General features: G+C 36.8%; 1 protein-coding gene across 4 annotated transcripts in view; it reads left to right on the top strand.

Moving 5' to 3' along the window:
- Mtm1 (myotubularin 1) overlaps positions 1–18,373 on the top strand; it is a 100,819-nt gene extending 82,446 nt beyond the window's left edge. For 2 of the 4 annotated variants that reach the window (XM_046453586.2, XM_058582624.1), the window contains 5 exons: positions 1,673–1,879; positions 3,369–3,461; positions 4,228–4,341; positions 9,255–9,431; positions 16,614–18,373. In XM_046453586.2, coding sequence (XP_046309542.1) covers positions 1,673–1,879; positions 3,369–3,461; positions 4,228–4,341; positions 9,255–9,431; positions 16,614–16,781 — 759 coding nt within the window. In that variant the 3' untranslated portion in view covers positions 16,782–18,373. Of the gene's footprint in view, positions 1–1,672; positions 1,880–3,368; positions 3,462–4,227; positions 4,342–7,251; positions 7,606–9,254; positions 9,432–16,613 lie in introns of those variants that run through there. The other 2 variants (XM_046453591.2, XM_058582623.1) reach the window with 2 other exon arrangements.
- Positions 18,374–19,185: the final 812 nt, after the last annotated feature.

The following is a 19,185-nucleotide window of genomic DNA, read 5'->3' as shown; positions in this document are numbered from 1 at the left end:
GACAACTTAGACCCTGTCTCAAAATAAAATTTAAAAAGGGCTAGGCATGTACTTCAGTGGTAGAGTGCTTGTCTAACAGGAAATAGTCTCTGGTATACCCACTACTGCAGTCTCTAGTACCACAAAATACCAAACAAACAAACGAAGAAAAAAAAAAGTCAAAATGACAAAATATATACATATGGCTGATAAGCACATAAAAAGATGAAACCTTCAAACACTGGTGAGAATGTGAGATGGTACAACTATTTTTAGAAATACTTTGTCAATTTCTTTGATAATGACACATATATTCTACCATAGAGTCCAATCATCACATTCCTAGCTATTTTACTAAGAAAAATGAAAATGCCCTTTCATAGACATGTTTGCAAAAGTTCACAGGATCATTATTTGTAATAAATAAATACTAGAAATAACCAAATGTCTCTGAGCTGATGAAGGAAAAGTAACATGTGGTTTCTTCATACCATGGAATATTAGATGCCATAAAAAGGAATGAAGCATTGATCCATGCTACAACATGGATGAGCCTTGACAACAAAGACTGCATAGTGTATGATTCCATTTATATGAAATTTCTATTAAAGCAAAACTGTAGAGTCAAGAAGCAAATAAGTGGGTGTCTAGGGCTGAGGGCAGGAGCATGGATTGATCTCACATGATACAAGGAAACTTTTGGGGTGATGAAGTACAATAGTTGGATTGTGGTGGTGATAGCACAATTGTATTAATTTACTGAATCTTGTCATACTGTCTCTAAATACCTGCATCATCAAAAAAATGACATCATAGCAATTATTCATAAAATTTAGTGGTTCTTTTAAGTCTCAATTTTTTATCTTTAAATTAAATATTTATTTTTTGAATAAGTATTCTTTCTGCAGCTTAGGAGCCAAATAAGAGTCCATATTTTGTCAATTCAAAGGCCAAAAGGTTATTTCCATTGTATCAGGCCTTTAAAGTCTAGAATAGACCTGTTTAGCCAATGATTAAATTTAATCCCATAATTATTATAGGTTGAATGGTGCCCATGAAATTTGTATGTTAGTCCTGAGCCCCAGTACCTCAAAGGACAACCTTATTTGAGATAAAGTCTTGTGATGATTTAAAAGATGAGACTTAAGAAGTAAGTCCCCACTTCAACATGATTGGTGTCATCATAAAAAGGGATGATTTGGACACAGAGGAATGCACACAGGAATAATGCCAGGTGAAGATTTGTGTTATGCTGCCACAAGCCCAGGAACTTACAGATGCTAGGAGAGTGGCACTCAACAAGCTCCTGCATAGGGCAACATGGCCCTGTTTACACCTTGATCCCAGACTTCCAGCCTCCACAACTGTGAGACAACCAATTTCTATTGTTTAAGCTACCCAGTTTTAGTACTCTGTAATGGCAGCCTTGATAAACATAACAATCATATTCATGGAAATACTGTCAAAATGCAGTATGGCTCCGTTTTTAAACATCTAGACACACCCAAATGCAGTCTCTGTAGACAGACAAGATCAACAGATCCACTGGTTCCCAGTGTTCCATCTTCTTCACTCTCTTCTAGACACTGATGGATATTTTAAAGCAGGACTTTGTATATAATTAGAACATCATATTTTAAATTTAAGCAGTATCTTAGCACTGCCTTCTGAATCACATATTTTTCTCTGACAGCTTGTTCTGACAGGAGCCATTCAAGTTGCAGACAAAGTTTCTTCAGGGAAGAGTTCAGTGCTCGTGCACTGCAGTGATGGATGGGACAGGACCGCTCAGCTGACGTCCCTGGCCATGCTGATGTTGGATAGCTACTACAGGAGCATCGAAGGCTTTGAAATACTGGTACAAAAAGAGTGGATAAGTTTTGGACATAAATTTGCATCTGTAAGTTAACAATGAAACTAATTTGGGGAGGGGTACTGGGGATTGAACCCACAGACACTTAATCACTGAGCCACATCCACAGCCCTTTTTATTTTTTATTTTGAGACAGAGTCTCACTAACTTGCTTAAGGCCTTGCTAAGTTGCTGAGACAGTCTTTGAACTTGCAATCCTCCTGCCTCAGCCTCCCAAGCTGCTGGGATTACAGGCAAGCAATACCATGCCTGGCCAATAAAACTAATATTTTAAAATAATCAAATCACTGCCATTTGGGATTGAAACACTAGTTGCTAAGCCACGTATTCAGTGCCAAAATGAAAATCTGAGAAATGCAAATAAAGAAACACTTTACAGGTTTCAAAATGTGTGATGCCGTAGGTTGATAAAAGTTGTTTTAGGAGACATGTTTATCCATCTGCACTCTTTATAGTTTCACTTGAAAGTAATAGAGTCTGCATAGAAATGTTTAAATTGAAATTTCACAAAAAAGAGAAGATAGATAACAGTTTACTCTGAACTAATATTATAGCTAATAAGGCCAAATATGTTTTATAGAAATGCCAGATTTTAGTTTAGGCTTTTTATTATTCTTCTCTGATATCATTTAAAAATCATCAAGAGAATCTCTTAAAATCCATATTCTCAGGTCTTGCTTCAAGATGTCCTTTGAATAAGTGTTTTAACCAGCTTCCCACTGATTCACAGGAAGGGAACCCAGACATCACTTTTTTTTTTTTCCTGATACTTGTGGATTGAAATCAGGGGCACTTGACCACTGAGCCACATCCCAGCCCTATTTTGTATTTTATTTAGAGACAGGGTCTCACTGAGTTGCTTAGGGCCTCGCCATTCCTGAGGCTGGCTTTGAACTCGTGATCCCCCTGCCTCAGCCTCCTGAGCCACTGGGATTACAGGCATGTGCCACCATGTCTAACCTTCAGCCACATTTTATCAGTAGTATGAATGTATGAATAACATCATCAAGTAGAAAATATTGTGATTTAACAAGTGAATGCATTGTGAAGTTGCTGGTTTCATCTTTAAGAGCAAAAGAAGTTTTAATTCTAATGATCACATTTTTGGGATATGATTTCAAGCCTTGAAACTTTGAACTTAATCCCTTTATGACAGAAATAACTATGTTAAATGTCTTGTACCACACTGCTCAGGGTAATCCAGTCCTGTGTTCTATCTATAGCTGTCCGTAACTCCTACAAAACTGTAGTTATACAGAATAATTGTAGTAATAACATAGGATTATGATGTTTCACCAATTTTAGTGGTATTTTATAGTTTATATATCTAATTTCCATTATTACAAAACCTTCTATTATTTATCTATATTTTCACATAAATATATACTATTAACTATGATAAACTTGGCATTTAGAAGGAAGATTGCTGAATTGTATAGTCAGATTTTGTGGCTTATATGCTTTCTCAGTTTTATACCCGTGAATTAAACAAGTCATCTTCACCAATTCGTTTCAGAGAATAGGTCATGGTGATAAAAACCACGCTGATGCTGACCGATCTCCTATTTTTCTTCAGTTTATTGATTGTGTATGGCAGATGTCAAAACAGGTAAGGAATATATGAGATTAAAACACAGTCAAGGGCTGGGGATGTGGCTCAAGCGGTAGCGCGCTCGCCTGGCGTGCGTGCGGCCCGGGTTCGATCCTCAGCACCACATACAAACAAAGATGTTGTGTCCGCCGAAAACTAAAAAATAAATATTAAAATTCTCTCTCTCTCTCTCTCTCTCTCTGTCTCTGTCTCTCTCTCTTTCTTAAAAAAAAAAACACAGTCAACTTAATGTTTAAATTGAATATTGTGTTATATAATATCTGGGTTTTACCCCCAAAATATGCAGGACAAGATAAAGATGAAATAAAATTAGCCATGTGTGAGTAATTGTTGAATCCAAGTGATGCCTATGCAGGGGTTCATTTTATTATTGTGACTACTATTCATATGTCTGGAATCCCCCATAATAAAGTTTTCAAGTTTAAATTTTATCTGCATTATCTCTGTTAGTGAAAGATCAATGTAACTGTCTATTATATTCATTCTATATGGGCATTTAGATGTAGGCATGTCTGCTAACGTGTAATGCCTTAAAGAATTCAAGTAAAATCCAGAAAATGAAACTCTTGACACCTTTTCATCTTCTCCCTTTACTTGATACATATTGAAATTTCTCAGTTCTGTGTAAAGTGCAGGCCCTGCTGTCCTTCTCAGAACCCTACAGTGTGGCAGCATTTGGTCCTTCCTACCATAGGTCTTTTTGGTTCTATAAAATATTAGTCTCAGCCATTCATGCCTCGCTTGCTTATTTGTTTTTGTCTAGTTCCCTACAGCTTTTGAATTCAATGAACAGTTTTTGATTACAATTTTGGATCATCTATACAGTTGCCGATTCGGTACTTTCCTATTCAACTGTGAATCTGCTCGAGAAAGACAGGTGAGTAAAAATGCTAATCTTTCTGTAAAGGTTTGCCAAGATGTATCTAGTCTGCCATATATCAAGAAGAATATGAGAGTTTGTGAGATGCTGACTTTGCCCACAAAAAGTAGGAATGACTTTAAAGCCATGCAGGTTTTCCCTCCCAAAATCCATGATAATGTTGGTGAAATGAATTGTATTATAAAGGTCATAAACCTTGTAATAATAGGGGAAAGAAAGAGACATAGCAACAAACTTTTAAAATCTGGAAAGCCCATAGATAAGTGATTAATAATTTAGCTTCAGAAAACCAAGATCTCACACCAACAGTAGAGAAGCCAAGAACCAAGCCACTTTGAATAGCATGAACCCTGGACAACTCCAGGTTGAACTCTACCAGGTAAGTATCTGGGGTGAAGGAGGAAGACACCTTGAAGAGCTGTTTAGAATAAGCTAAACAAATTCCCTCCATTCCTCTCTGGAACTAAGGACTCTGGCAGAGGTGTCCTGCCAAGAGAGGGTGCTTGAAGAGGGTGCTGCAGTGTGATAGCCCCACCTCTCTTCCCTCACTCCCTCCCAGTGTTCTGGAACCAGGTCTTCATCATTCAGATGGGAGCACCAAAGAGCCATCTCTGTTGGTGAGGATGGTGAGACAATGGATCCCTCCTAAATTGCTAATTGGGGTGGAAAATGCTACAGCTGTTATGAGAAACTGGTGATTCCTCAAAAAGGGAAATACAGAATTATCATCTGACCCAGTAATTTCACTCCTAGGTATATACTCTAAGGAACTGAAAATAGGGGTTGAAACCAAAACTACACATGTATATATTTACAATAGAATGTTAACAGCCCAAATATCTGTCAGGATGAATGAATAAAACAAAATGTGGTCTATCCATATGATAATATTATTATAATATTATTCAGCCATAAAAGTGAAGGAAATATTCATATCACAATTAGGATGGACCTTGAAATCATTGTTCTAAGAAAAAGAAACCTGATGCAAAAGATTACATAAAATACAATTCCATGTGTGTGGAATTTCCAGAATAGATAAACCCATAGGGACAGAAAGCACATTAGTTGCTAGAGGCTAGAGGCAGGGGAGCATAGGGAGTGCCTGTTTCGTGGGTATGGGCTTTCCATTTGTGGTAATGGGAAAATGTTTTGGAAATTGATAGAGGTGATAGCTGCATGACATTGTGAATGAACTAAAAGCCACTGATTTCTATAGTTTTAAAATGTTTTATTTTATGGTATGTGAATTTTACGTCAGTTTAAAAAATTATCTCTGGGAAAACTAAGTTTTCCCAGAAAAACAACTTGGAAAAAATAACAGAGGAAGGGAAACAGAGAAGAAGCTACTATCTGATATCCTCAGAAGAATAAGAAAAATATTAACATCAGAAAATAAGGAGATAGTATCTGGAAATAACATTTAGAGATCAGAAAAGAACTTTGAAATTAAAAACATGATACCAGCCAGGCATGGTGAGGCATGCCTATAACACTAGCAACTTGAGAAGCTGAGGCAGGAGGACTGCAAATTCAAGAACAACCTCAGCAACTTAGCAAGGCCCTGAGCAACTTAATGAGACCCTGTCTCAAAATAAAGAATAAAAAGAGTTGGGGATGTGGCTCAGTGGTTAAGCAACCCCAGGTTCAATCCCTAGTTAACACCCCACGAACAAAACAAAACAAAACAAAAAAGCCATGGTATCAACAGAAATGAAAAACCAAGAAGAGGTAGAAAAGGAAGTTGAAAAAAAAGAACTCTCAGAAAATAGGAAATAAAAACAGGAAAAATAGAAAAGAAATGAAAAAAAAAAAAAGATTAGTCTTGAAGGTCCAATATCCAAATAATAGGAAAAACAGGGGAAAAAGAGAAAATAGGAAATCCAGAGAGAAGAAAGTTTAACTTAAATAATAATTTAAGACTATTTCAAAGAATTGAAATAGATAAGTCATTTTAAAGGCTCACCAAGTGCCAAACAGGGTGGATGAAAAGAGACCTATACTAAAGCACATCTTAGTGACATTTCTGATCACCAAGGACAAAGATCCCACAGCTTTTCTCTCAGACAAAATGAATGAGTTATGGGTTGAGCTTCTCTAATCCAAAGTCTGAAAGCTTCAAAATCTATATAATTTTGGAACACTTACATGACCCAAATGGAAAATTTCATATCTGTTTTCATGTAACTGGCCATAGTCAAAACATGGGCACATTAAAATATTGTATAAAATTACTTTTAATTTTTGTGTATTTGGTATATAAGAAACATAATGAATTTCATGTTTAGACTTGGATCCCATCTCTAAAACTTACCTTAGTATGTATATGCAAATATTCCAAAAATCTGGAAAAAATCCTAAATCCAAAATAAATCCAGTCCCAGGCATTTTGGATAAGTGATACTCAACCTGTGTTTGCAAAGAAACAGAAATCAGGAAGACTTTGGATTATTCAACAGCAGCATTGGAAGTTAGAAACCGCATAGAGCATTGCATTCAGAATTCTAAAAGAAAGTGGCTTAAACCTAGCTTTCTATAGCTACCAAACTGTCAACAAAATTTGAAGGTAGAACAGAAATATTCTTGGATACACACAGCTGCAAGAGTGCCTCCCATACTATACTATTTCTCTGGAAGCAACTGAAATGTATGCACTCCACAATAACAATAAGCCTAAATAGAAAAAGGTAGAGGGGATCTCAAGGGTGATATATTATACATGTATATCAAGACATCACATGGAACCCCATAAATATGTACAATTTTATGTGTCAGTTAAAATGTAAAGATTAATTTTTAAAAAAAATAAAAATAGAACTACTGTATAATCCAGAAATCCCATTATGAAGTATATATTGAAAATAAATTAAATTAATATGTCAAAGACATCTGTATTCCCGTGTTCAGGCACCACGATTCCTAATAGCCAAGAAATGGAAACAACCTCAGTATCCATCAATGGATGAATGGATGACGAAAATGTGGTACATATACACAATGGAATACTATTCAGCCATAAAACAGAATGAAATCCTACCATTTGCAATAACATGAATGAAACTGGAGGACATTATGCTGGGGTGAAATAAACCAGGCACAGAAAAAAAATACTGTACGATCTTTTTTCTGTATGGAATCTAAACAAATGTTGAACCCATAGTAACAGAGAATGGAAGGATAATTACCAAGGGCTCAAGGTGGGTAGGGGAGAAGAGGAGATATTGTTCAAAAGGTGTAAACCTTCAGTTAAGAGATGAGTAGTACTAGAGACCTAATGTGCAGCTTGGTAACTAGAGTTAATAATGGCATATTATAGACTTGAAATTGGTTAATAAGGTAGATCTCAAGTGTTCTCACCACAGAAAAATGGTAACTGTGTTAGGTGACCTATATGTAATTAGCTTGATTGTGGTGATTATTTCACAATGTACACAAATCAAAATATTATGTTGGTTGGGAAAGTTGGTGCATACCTGTAGTCCCAGTAGTTTGGGAGGCTCAGGCACATCACTTGAATCTAGGAGTTCAGGGCCAGTCTGGGCAACATAGTGAGATCCTGTCTCAAAAATATAAATTTAAAAAATTAAAAATCAAGGGGCTCGGGTTGTGGCTCAGCAGTACAGTGCTCACCTAGCACATGCGAGGCCCTGGGTTCAATCCTCACCACCAAATAAAAATAAATAAATAAAGGTATTGTGTCCAACTATGACAAAAAATTTAAATATTAAAAAATTTAAAATCATATATAAATTGCATAACCTAAGTAGAAACAATTTATATTTGCCAAGTATACCTTAATAAAGCTGAGAAAAAATATAATTGCTTCTACATAAATGTGTGAGACTTTTATTTATATCAACACTGTCAAACTACGTGTGTGGGGGCTGCTGGGGATTGACCCCAGGGCCTTGTGCATGGGAGACAAGCACTCTACCAACTGAGCTATATCTCCAGCCCGTATATAGCTTTTTAAGCTTTGTGCATATATAAAAATAAAAACAAAATTCAAATAAACACAAAGCAATATACATTTTGGTACCAGAAACATGCAATTGAAGTTTTAGGTAGATTCAGAAGAAGGCAAAGTGATGCTATCATTATTATCATTCATATTAATGAAATACCTATACCAAGGAACCTTTAGTCACTTATTTTAGGGGTGTTCTTTTTAGTTTTTAGGTTTAGTTTATTTCTTCTCCCTTATTTGAAGTCATTACTAAAAACTGTTTAAAAATTCACTGTTGGTAATTTAATTCTTAAATTTTTAATTTGCCAGCTTCATTGTGTCCCCAAACTGATGGTCAAATTTTGGTAAAAAGCTATGAAAATATGAAAATTTTTATAAGATAATGAATACCAGGTTAAAAAGTGAAGACATTGTGATCAGTTATCCAGATGTTTTCAAATGTCTGCATGTCAATATGATGTGGATTAAGCATCTGGATGATTGATTATAATAAAATGACTTAATGTCTAAATGCCTGCTGTCAAGTAGACATAGGTTAAGATTTTGTAGTTCTAACAAACACAAAAATTTTAAAAGCCAGTGGGATCTTAGGATTATTTTTCTTTTCACTGAATTAAAAAGAGTGTACTGCCCATCTGTTCATAAATGTTTTACCTAGCCAGGAATAGTCTTCTTAGGTCAGTGAATTGCATTTAATGGTGCAGCATCCTGCACCCCTGTCTTCTGGCAGAAATAGTGGCTCTCAAGCCAGGCCATTATGTATGCAAATGTCTGTAAGTGGCTGTGAGCACTCACTGGCCCTTGACGCTTTTTGAGCTATTATGGGGATAATGTAAATGTGTGATTCAAGTTGATGCTGAACTGGATTGTCATGGGCTACAAAATGGTTTCTGTGATTGTGTACGTGTTTACTTAGGCTGTCTGCTTTCTCTCTCTCTTCTAGAAAGTTACAGAAAGAACAGTTTCTTTATGGTCACTAATCAATGTCAATAAAGAAAAATTCAAAAACCCCTTCTACACAAAAGAAATCAATCGAGTTTTATATCCAGTTGCCAGCATGCGTCACTTGGAACTCTGGGTAAATTACTACATTAGATGGAACCCCAGAATCAAGCAACAAGTAAGTGAAGTAGCAGTATTAAAAGACATACTTGGAAACCAAATGTTTACTTTGAGATTAAATAATGTTATAATTATGAAGGGAAAAAACACTTGTTTTAAAATACAGTTTAATTTGTATATAATTACTAAACCATGGATGTTGCAATTAAATTCCTCTGCCAATGTGAATGTTGTAACTTTTTTGCTCTAATGTAAGGCAATATAAAGCTCCAGAACATCCCTGAGTTTTCACAGCCAGGGGTTTCCTTTACTCACTTGAAGTGGGTACACAACACATATACACACATGATTAGAAACTTGTTTAAATTGACTAGACTTGAATGATCCTGTCAAAGTAACAAAACGTTTTGTGTCCTGTGGTTCAAGTGTCTGTACTAGGTCAGCTGTCACCAGAGTGCTTTTTCCTGAGGGCCTCTACTTCTAAAATAAAGATACTGGGTCTGCCAGTGGATAGGAAATTCAGCTGGCCATTTGTCAATCATAAAATAGAAATAAGGATGTTTGAAGGGAAATGCTATATATTTTTATTAAAGACATTTATTTAGGCTTTCCATTCTCCCACTCCATCCCAAATCCACAGAAGAAAAAAAAAAAGCCTGTTTGTAGAGGCTCAGAAAACCTTCACTTACTGATTTGTTCTAAGCATTATAAATACTCAGTGTTTGTGATGGCTCTTGGTAAAGGTCTGCACTTTTTCTTGGGGTTAGAATGGTCCACTACCTGTTCTCCAGTGCAGCCTAGCACAAGCACAATCTTTAACCCTGCTAGGAGCTGGCCAGCGACTGCTGACTGCCGTGTCTCTCAGGTTGCTCATTCCACTCAAACACTAGCCACATGCCAGCCCGTGCTCTCCCTTCTTACTGGGGAGACACACCCTTGTTTCAAGTTCTCTGCCACTGCATGAAAGGCTTTTGCAATTTGGTGATGGTTGAAATGTGTATACTTTTGAAAAGTGACAGGTTCCAGGGCTTGAGAACATTGACTTGTTTGGTCTGGGATTTGAGAAGTACATTGAGGGAATTTACTTAGCAGTAGCTCTGGAGTTTAGAATATCAAATAAAGGGTAAATGGGAATTTTTTCCAGGGTTCTAACTGCTGGTTCAGAGAACATGTTCCTTTCCTATTACTTTTTTAAATCAATGAGCACTGTGTTTGTCCTATAAAATAAGCCTTTTCTATATTTGTCATGGCTTTTTTTAAAAAAATTATTGGCAGTTACAAAGTATTGGCAATTTCTGTACAAAGTCTTCTTTGATCTATTTGTACTTGGAAAAATTCTTGAAATTTAAGAAATTTAGAGCAATTCATTTCTCACTACAGAAAGGTAATGATAATAATTGTGTGACAAGTCAAGTTTGGTTTTGGGGTGCTATTTTTTTCCTCTTTCTGAAAGATCAATTTTGAAGGCATATCATTAGAAGAATTTCTATAATATATCCATCCCCTTTATTTTATAAGGTTTAGTAAAATGGAACTGGGCCAGCTAGAATTGCTCATGTTCTGGTAGAGGTTTTTACTTAGAGACAATCATTGCTTTATATTATGTTCCATTGACATTTACTCAAAAATGAAAATGTCCCCTCTATGTAATTTTCTGAATGTGAAGTATCCTACATACATCTTGATGTCCTCAGGCACGTAATATATATTTTCATCCACCCAGTATTGAATATTCCTATGTGTCAGGCACTGTGGTATTACAGAGATTAGGAAGAGGTGGTCCCTGCCCCCAAGAACCCCCTCAGGTTAGCGGGGGTAGCCAGTAATATAAGCTGATGATTATAATGCACAAAGATGAATTTGATAATAGAGGTATCAATTAAGAACCTCAGATTTTCTTAAAGATCTGCTTATGTAGAACATTATTGCATACAGAAATAGATCAAAGTAAAATTACATGACTTTTGAAATTATATAATATAAACGTATAAGAAGGTACTTAAGCACTTGAAAATTAAATCATTATTTGATTGTGTGACCCAGAAGGTATACCAATAATTAGTGGACACCTAAAATAGTCACAGCACAATGGTGTACTATCAGCATTGAAAAGACACAAAATAATATACAGCCTTTCCCTAGCTGTTAACTTTGACAAAGACAGGGTTATTATGTCTTTAAAAGCAAAATCCACCAACCCTGCTGTGACATGCAACTCAGCAGAGCTTATGGAAAGCCCAGTGCTTCCATTTGATGAGCTATCAATAAGAAGATTTGATACTTTTGATATGAGAAAATTATTCATGGCAAAAGTAAAAAGTTTGTATTTGTCACATAAACCTGGAATTTAAGCTCCAATGGAGCCTCATACTGTGCTTTAGGAACGACTGCATTCTATGTAGCTGTTAATCAGGGTTCCATTGGACGCATTCAAATTTTGTAGTGGTAACTAAAGGATGAGAACAGGAGCAGTCAGATATTAATAGACTGACCTATATAGTATTTTCAGTTAGAAAATACTAAAATAATAATTCAGTTAGAAAGTTAAAAGGCATATGGACTTCAAAAGAAAAATGAAAGAATTTTGAAGCCTAAAAATACTTCCATAACTAGCTGATGGCTTGTCTTCTTTACCATGCTGAGTTGGCACACTTTGCTTCATAACTCATTTTCCAGGTCAAAAGTTGAGGCGTAGCCAGGCGTGGTGGCACATGCCTGTAATCCCAGTAGCTTGGGAGGCTGAGGCAGAAGGATCGGAAGTTCAAACCCAGCTTCAGCATTTTTGTGTGTGTGTGTGGTGCTGGGGATTGAACCAAGAACTTGTGCATGTGAGGCAAGCACTCTACCGACTGAGTTATATCCCCAACCCCAGCCCCAGCCCCTCTTTTTTTTAAGTGACTTTATTATCATTATTTTGGTGCTGGGGATTGAACCCAGCACCAAAATAATAATAATAATAATAATATTTTATTAATAATAATAATATAATAATAATAATTATAATAATAACCTAAGGGTGCTTAACCACTGAGCCACATCCCCAGCCTTAATTTTTTTTTGTTTTTGCAGATAGACAGAATATTTTACTTTATTTGTTTATATTTATGTGGTGCTAAGGATCGAACCCAGTGCTTCACAAACATGCTAAGCAAAGTGCTCTGGCACTGAGCTATAGCCCCAGCCTCAGGAATTTACCAAGGCCCTAAGCAACTCAGCAAGACCCTGTCTCTAAATAAAATACAAAATAAGGCTGGGGATGTATGTGGTTCATCAGTCTAGTGCCCCTGGGTTCAATCTCTTGTACCAAAAAAGAAAATTGAAGTGTAATACTTAAAGTCACCTGTCTTTAAATTGTTATGTCCTTTAAGTTGTTTTTGTTTATCTCTAGGCTAATGGCATCCACACATTTTGTACCCATTACTTGACTGAATTATCTTTTTATTTCTAATAGTTTTTCTGTTTACTCTCAGGTTTTCTAATTATACAGTCATGTCATCTGCAAAAATGACCGTTACTGCTGATTTCTTTTTTTATCTAATTACTTGTCACAAACTAATTCTAATCCTCAAATTGACTCTAAATTCATATGAAAAGGGGAGGCTTTAATAATATAACTGAGACAATTTGGGAGTAAATTAAGAACTTGTCCTACTGTACATCAAGATTTATATGGAATAAAATTGTGCCCAGAAACATACCCATGTGGATGTGGTGATTTGGTATAGTAAAAAGGTTGCTTCGTAGCGCTCAGGGGAAAGGACAGAGTATTCATTCAGTAAATGGTATTGGGACTGCAAAAACTACAATCCAGAGCTCCTGAAGCCCTGCCCTAAGATCTCGTCCTCCTATCTTCCCCATTTCATTTGAGAGCAACTCCATCCATCCTAGTTGTTCTAGCCAGAAACCTTAGGGTTATCCTTGACTCCTTTTCTTTCTCACACCCCAGGTCCAATCTGTCAGGAGAGCCCATTGGGAGTCTAAACAGCACCCTGGTGTGGCCACACGGTGGCAGTAGGCTTCTAGCAGCTAGCTGCACTCCCTGAGGCTACCCTTGCTTCCTTTGACTCTCCTCAAAGTGGCAGCCAAAGCAGTCCTTGTAAAGCAGACTTCAGAGTATACCATTATTCTATTCAAAACTGGTCAGGTAGCTGCTTACCTCACCTAAAGTCAAGGCCAAAGTCCTTACAGTGGCCACTGGGGCCTTATGTAACCCTCATGTCCCTCTCTGATCTCCTAGCCTCCTCAACAAGAGCTCTTTTTTTCACACTGTGCTTCAGCCACACTGGCTCCTGCTCTTCCTCAGACACGCCAATATATACTTGGCTCCCTCCTTCATCTCTTCCAAGACTTTCCCCAAAAGTCACCTTTGTCTTCAGTGTGACTCACTCTGCACACCCAATTTAGCGTGTAACTAGTGACCCATCCATTCCCCACTCTATTATTCTGCTCTACTTTTCCCTAGTATTGATTATCTACCACCTCATGCCTAGTATTGATTGCCATCAAACATTTTCTCTCTAATAATTCACAGGATTGTTATGTTTGTTGCTTGTCTGTCTCCCCCTGCTGGAAGATAAATGCCATGAAACAAACTTAGTTTACTGATCCAAGTACCTAGAGCAGCATCTAGACCTCAATTGGACACAGTAATGTGGGCGAGGGATATTAATGAGCAGCATTTACTGGGTATTGCATGCTACACCAAACATTCCTACTATAAGGCCATATATGCATTTCTGAAAAACCTCACATTGCAAAGTCTCTGACTAAAAATAGCAGTGATTATGAGAAGAATAGGATTAGGAGGAGGAGACCTCTGCAAACCTCTGGACCTTTGTAATCAGAGCACTAATGGAGGTAAAAATCCCAATAGAAATGTGGGTGCAGTTACATTTGCACCTAGTCTGAGTGGATCCACTCTTTGGCGGTCAGTAGTGGGTTGAATGGCGCCTCACCCTAAAATAGATATATCCACCAGGAAACTATGAATGTGAAATTATTTGAGCTAGGGTACTTACAGTTATAACTAAGTTTAGAATCTCAAAATGAGATCCATCCTTGATTTAGCATGGGGGCTATATCCAGTGATATGTTCTCATAAGACAAAGAGGGGAAGATTTGAGACACAGACACAGAGGGGAGAAGGCCTCGAGAAGACAGAGGCAGAAACAATAGGGATGCTCTCATGAGCCCTGGAGCTATCAGAAGCTGGATTAGACAGGGAAGGATTCTCCCCAAAGATCCTCCAGAGGGCACATGGCCCTGCTGACACCTTGATTTTTTGGTTTCTGCCCTGTAAACCAATGATAGACTCAATTTCTGTTGTTTTAAGGCTCTCACATTTGTATCAATTTGTTAGGGCAGCTACAGGACACTAATAGCAGTCTTAAGCCCCCAAGGCCCAAGCTTGCTTCTCTGTATGCAGGGCCTGGAGCAGGCATGTTGCTCCTAGAGACTGCTCTCCTCAGCCTTCTTTGTCACTGCATGAGTTTCACAGATTTTTCATTGGTGCTCACAGCTTCAGCACATAGTTCAATGCAGTGGAATGTAGGGCAATTCTGGAAGCCAATACACATGCTAAAGAAAGGTACTTGAGAGACTTTGGAGGCTTTTTCTTAATGTGTTCTTATGTTGCTCAAGCCTTCTATAAAGCTTGCTTCCAATTGCTTGAAAACATTAACTTTGTGGGAAGCTTTTCTGTTGTATACCTTGACCTAGATACTGATTACCTAGGTATATACTTGTATAGAAATCATTGTGCTGAAAATTTTAAGATTTGTGCGTTGTGTGTGATTTATAGCTCAGAACAAAAGTTTCAAAAATGCTCAGGCTGGGGAGAATCACATTATGCTTCAGCATGACTTCTGCCTTTATATGAGCATGATCCCCTATTTGCTCACTAAAGAAAATGTAGCAAAACAGACTTTATTTAACTGACTTCACTTTCACAACAATGCTGGAAGACCATACTATTTTTAATCCCCATTTTATAGGTAGGTTGACAGCACACAGAATGTTAAGGTACACAGCTGGTAAGAGACAAACAGGATTCACAGCTTTGCTGGGGAGCATCAGAGCTGTTGCTTTCAGCCATGTATTAACACGGGCAATAAGCAAGTGGAAAGATAGTGGAGCAGAGCAAGGCAAACCCACTCAACTATCATGACACACCATGCTCTGTTCCCCATGTTGGCAAAAAAATAATCTTATGCTCCCAAGTTCTGATGGGGAAACTGAGCTATAGGAACTGCCAGGCATCACTGACAAAAGGAAGAAGTGATATCCGCACCTTGAGGGCAATGAAGTTGAGGAGACCATACTCTATTTCTCATCAATCCCACACCTAGAAAGATTCCTTAGAAAAACAATTGTTTATGTGCATCATGTGTACTACTGAAGAGCCCTCTAAATCACTGATAATCCTTAGCATAGCAGTGGGATAGATCTACTGGTTTATTCCTTCCAAGGGACTCAATAAAGTTTGAATTAAAAAAACACAATGTTGGCCAGGTGCAGTGACACATACCTGAAATCTCAGCAGCCCTGGAGGCTGAGGCAGGAGGATCAAGAGTTCAAAGCCAGCTTCAGCAACTTAGCAAGGCCCTAATCAACTCAGCAAGACCCTGTCTCTATGTAAAATATAAAAAAGGAGTTGGGGATGTGGCTTAGTGGCTAAGCACCCCTGGGTTCAAACACCAGCACCAAAAAAAAAAAAAAAGAAGAAAAAAAAAAACAATGTTGGATCAGAATGTTAATTGATAAATACACAGTAATACCAGTGATGTAACCTTTGATAAGTATAAAGTAATGCCTGCTGCATCTTATATCTAGATGCTCACTTAGAGGAAAAGTGTCACAAACCAGCACAGGAAGGCAGGCACATTCAAGAAGGAAAATAGTTATCATTCAGAACAAAAGAGGACAGTGGGTCTGGGACAAGCAACATAGCAGACCAGAGCTTTGTCCAAGTTGATATTTTTTAAAATGGCAATGCATGTGTGAGGAGATATGTATATTAGTTATTTCTTGGTGGTGGTGGTGAATAGCTGGGTGTTTTTAGGATTCTGGTTTACTTGTTGGCATGTGTGAATGGTGCAGCATTTAAGTCAAGTACACATGTATGTTAACCCTTGAGATAAGGGTTTCTTCAGAAGGCAGTGGCTGTGGCAGATGTGTAGGCAGATGAGTTTTTGTGCTGTAGCCAGCCTAATGCATAACTAATGTGTGTGGTTCTCTCCAGCAGCCAAATCCAGTGGAGCAGCGTTACATGGAGCTCTTGGCCTTACGTGATGATTACATAAAGCGGCTTGAGGAATTGCAGCTTGCCAATTCTGCCAAGCTTTCTGATCCCCCAACATCACCGTCCAGTCCTTCACAAATGATGTCCCATGTGCAGACTCACTTCTGAGGGGGAACCCTGCTGGCACTGCCTTTGAGCTCTGAATAAAGGAATTAGTTGACTTTCATTTTGGGCATCTGTACAAAGTAGATTTAAATATTTGCCTCCAGGTAGAACTTAAACTAACATTATCTTAAACTCTTGAATATGTGCCTTCTAGAATACATATTACAAGAAACTACAGTGTCTACATGGCAATCAGAAGAAAGCCAAGAGGAGGAAAATCTGGAAAATGCTGACACCTTTAAAAAGCAGTTTTTGAAAGATAAAATTTAAATTTAATTTACCTTTATAGAAATGCTACATATACAATATGTATTTTTGATACATAAGATACATATAGAATATGTATTAAAAATTGAGACAACATTATTTCAGTCAGAGAGAGAGAAAGAGATTTGTGAAATGGATTTTCCTCAGACTGCTTAGAATAGTTGCTTTGGATTATCCAAAATGAATCCAAATATGAAAGATGGGTATACTGCCAAAACCAAATTGAGCTCAGCTTCTGCAGCATTATTCAAAAGTAAGGTGTTTAAATAATTGCCAACTTTTATATCATCATAAATGGTGAATTAAGAAGAAATAGCTATGTAGATGAGTTTTTCCTTATTTTGAAATTTTGAAATATTAAAGGTTTTCCCCTAATTTTCAAGAGAAGTGTATTTTTATATTTAAAAAACTAGTGGGGCCCATTAAATATGATTTGATTTTTCCTTTACTTTGCCAGTTCTACTTTCTGAATTCTTTCATGAGCTTGTCTAAAATTCTGAAATGATTTTCAAGTTGTGGAAAATCCTATATAGAACTCTATTTAAGGATGCCAGGTGCATTCTGCTGCTTTAGGTGAATATTTCAGCAAACGTGGCTCTAGTAAATGCAGCTTATCTGCCAAAATGTAGGTTCACCATCTTGGATATATAAGCTACTACTAGAGCATCATTCTTTGAGATAAATGCCCCAGATGTACATTTGTTGAGCGTATTCTTCAAAGTATTATGTTTATGTATTTTGGTTTAAATGGTGTTGGGTTTCCCTCCCCGCAAGTGTGCATAAAAACTGGTTCTACAAATTTTTACTTGAAGTACCGGGAAGTTTGCTTTTTCAGGTTTTTTTGTTTTGTTTTGTTTTATTGTATTAAGTAAAATTTTAAATGCACAGTTCTATTTGATATATGAACTAATTCATTTAGTAAGTATATTTGTAAAAGCTAAAGCTAGAGATAAAACAATAAGTTTTACAATGATTTGTAAAGGACTATTTATACCTAATATGGTTTTGTTTTCAATGAATTAAGAGATATTAAATATATCTTTGTAAATTATTTTATGTCATAGCTTAATTGGTCTACCAAATAAGACATCTCAAATATAGTGGTATAATGTATGAATTTTGTAAGTATAAGCAATTTTATTAGACATTCTCTTGCTTTTTGTAAACGCTGTAAATATTTCATAAATTAACAAAGTGTCACTCCATACAAAGAAGAAAGCTAATACTAATGGCTTAAAGGATTTTGTGAAATTTGATGAAAACATTTTCATGGCAAAAAAAAAAATGACTAAAGACCTGCTGTAATAAATACATTAACTAAAACCTAACACTCTATTTTGAGGAATGTGACTGTGTATGTGTTTGAAATGTGCATGGTTCCCATCTTATTTTCTGATCTATTTCATACACTCTTTTTACTAGCAACCATTGTGTCCATTTTTGACTGGTAAGTGGCCAGCTGAATTTCCTATCCACTGGCAGGCCCAGTATATCTTTATTTTAGAAGTAGAGGCCCTCAGGAAAAAGCACTCTGGTGACAGCTGACCTAGTACAGACACTTGAACCACAGGACACAAAACGTTTTGTTACTTTGACAGGATCATTCAAGTCTAGTCAATTTAAAGAAGTTTCTAATCATGTGTGTATATGTGTTGTGTACCCACTTCAAGTGAGTAAAGGAAACCCCTGGCTGTGAAAACTCAGGGATGTTCTGGAGCTTTATATTGCCTTACATTAGAGCAAAAAAGTTATAGGATGGAGATGTCTAGAGGACTATAATTAATAATATTGTATTCTGTATTTTTGATCAAGGAATAGATTTTAGGTATTATTAAAAACAGGTAACTATGAGATGAGGAATATGCTAATTTGTTTGAGTATAATAACATTCCCTATGTGTGTACCAAAAATATCATGTATGCCTTAAGTATATAGAGCAAAACAATAAAGATTCTATAGAGAGGAGAAATAGGAATTCAGCCACATCTGTAATTAGGGAAATATACATTGGACCCACAGTAAGATATGAACCCACACCCATGCTATCCTTTTAAAAGTCTGGCAGCCCTAAGCATTGGCAAGATTGTACACCAGTAGTAACTTCATACAGTTCTTTGGAGAATAATTGACATTATGTGGT

The sequence above is a fragment of the Marmota monax genome, unplaced genomic scaffold (assembly GCF_021218885.2).
Source record: "Marmota monax isolate L192 unplaced genomic scaffold, Marmota_monax_Labrador192_F-V1.1 WCK01_AAM20220418_F8-fsc00142, whole genome shotgun sequence".
In the NCBI taxonomy this organism is placed as follows: Eukaryota; Metazoa; Chordata; class Mammalia; order Rodentia; family Sciuridae; genus Marmota; species Marmota monax.
This window is presented reverse-complemented; position numbering and strand designations above follow the sequence as displayed.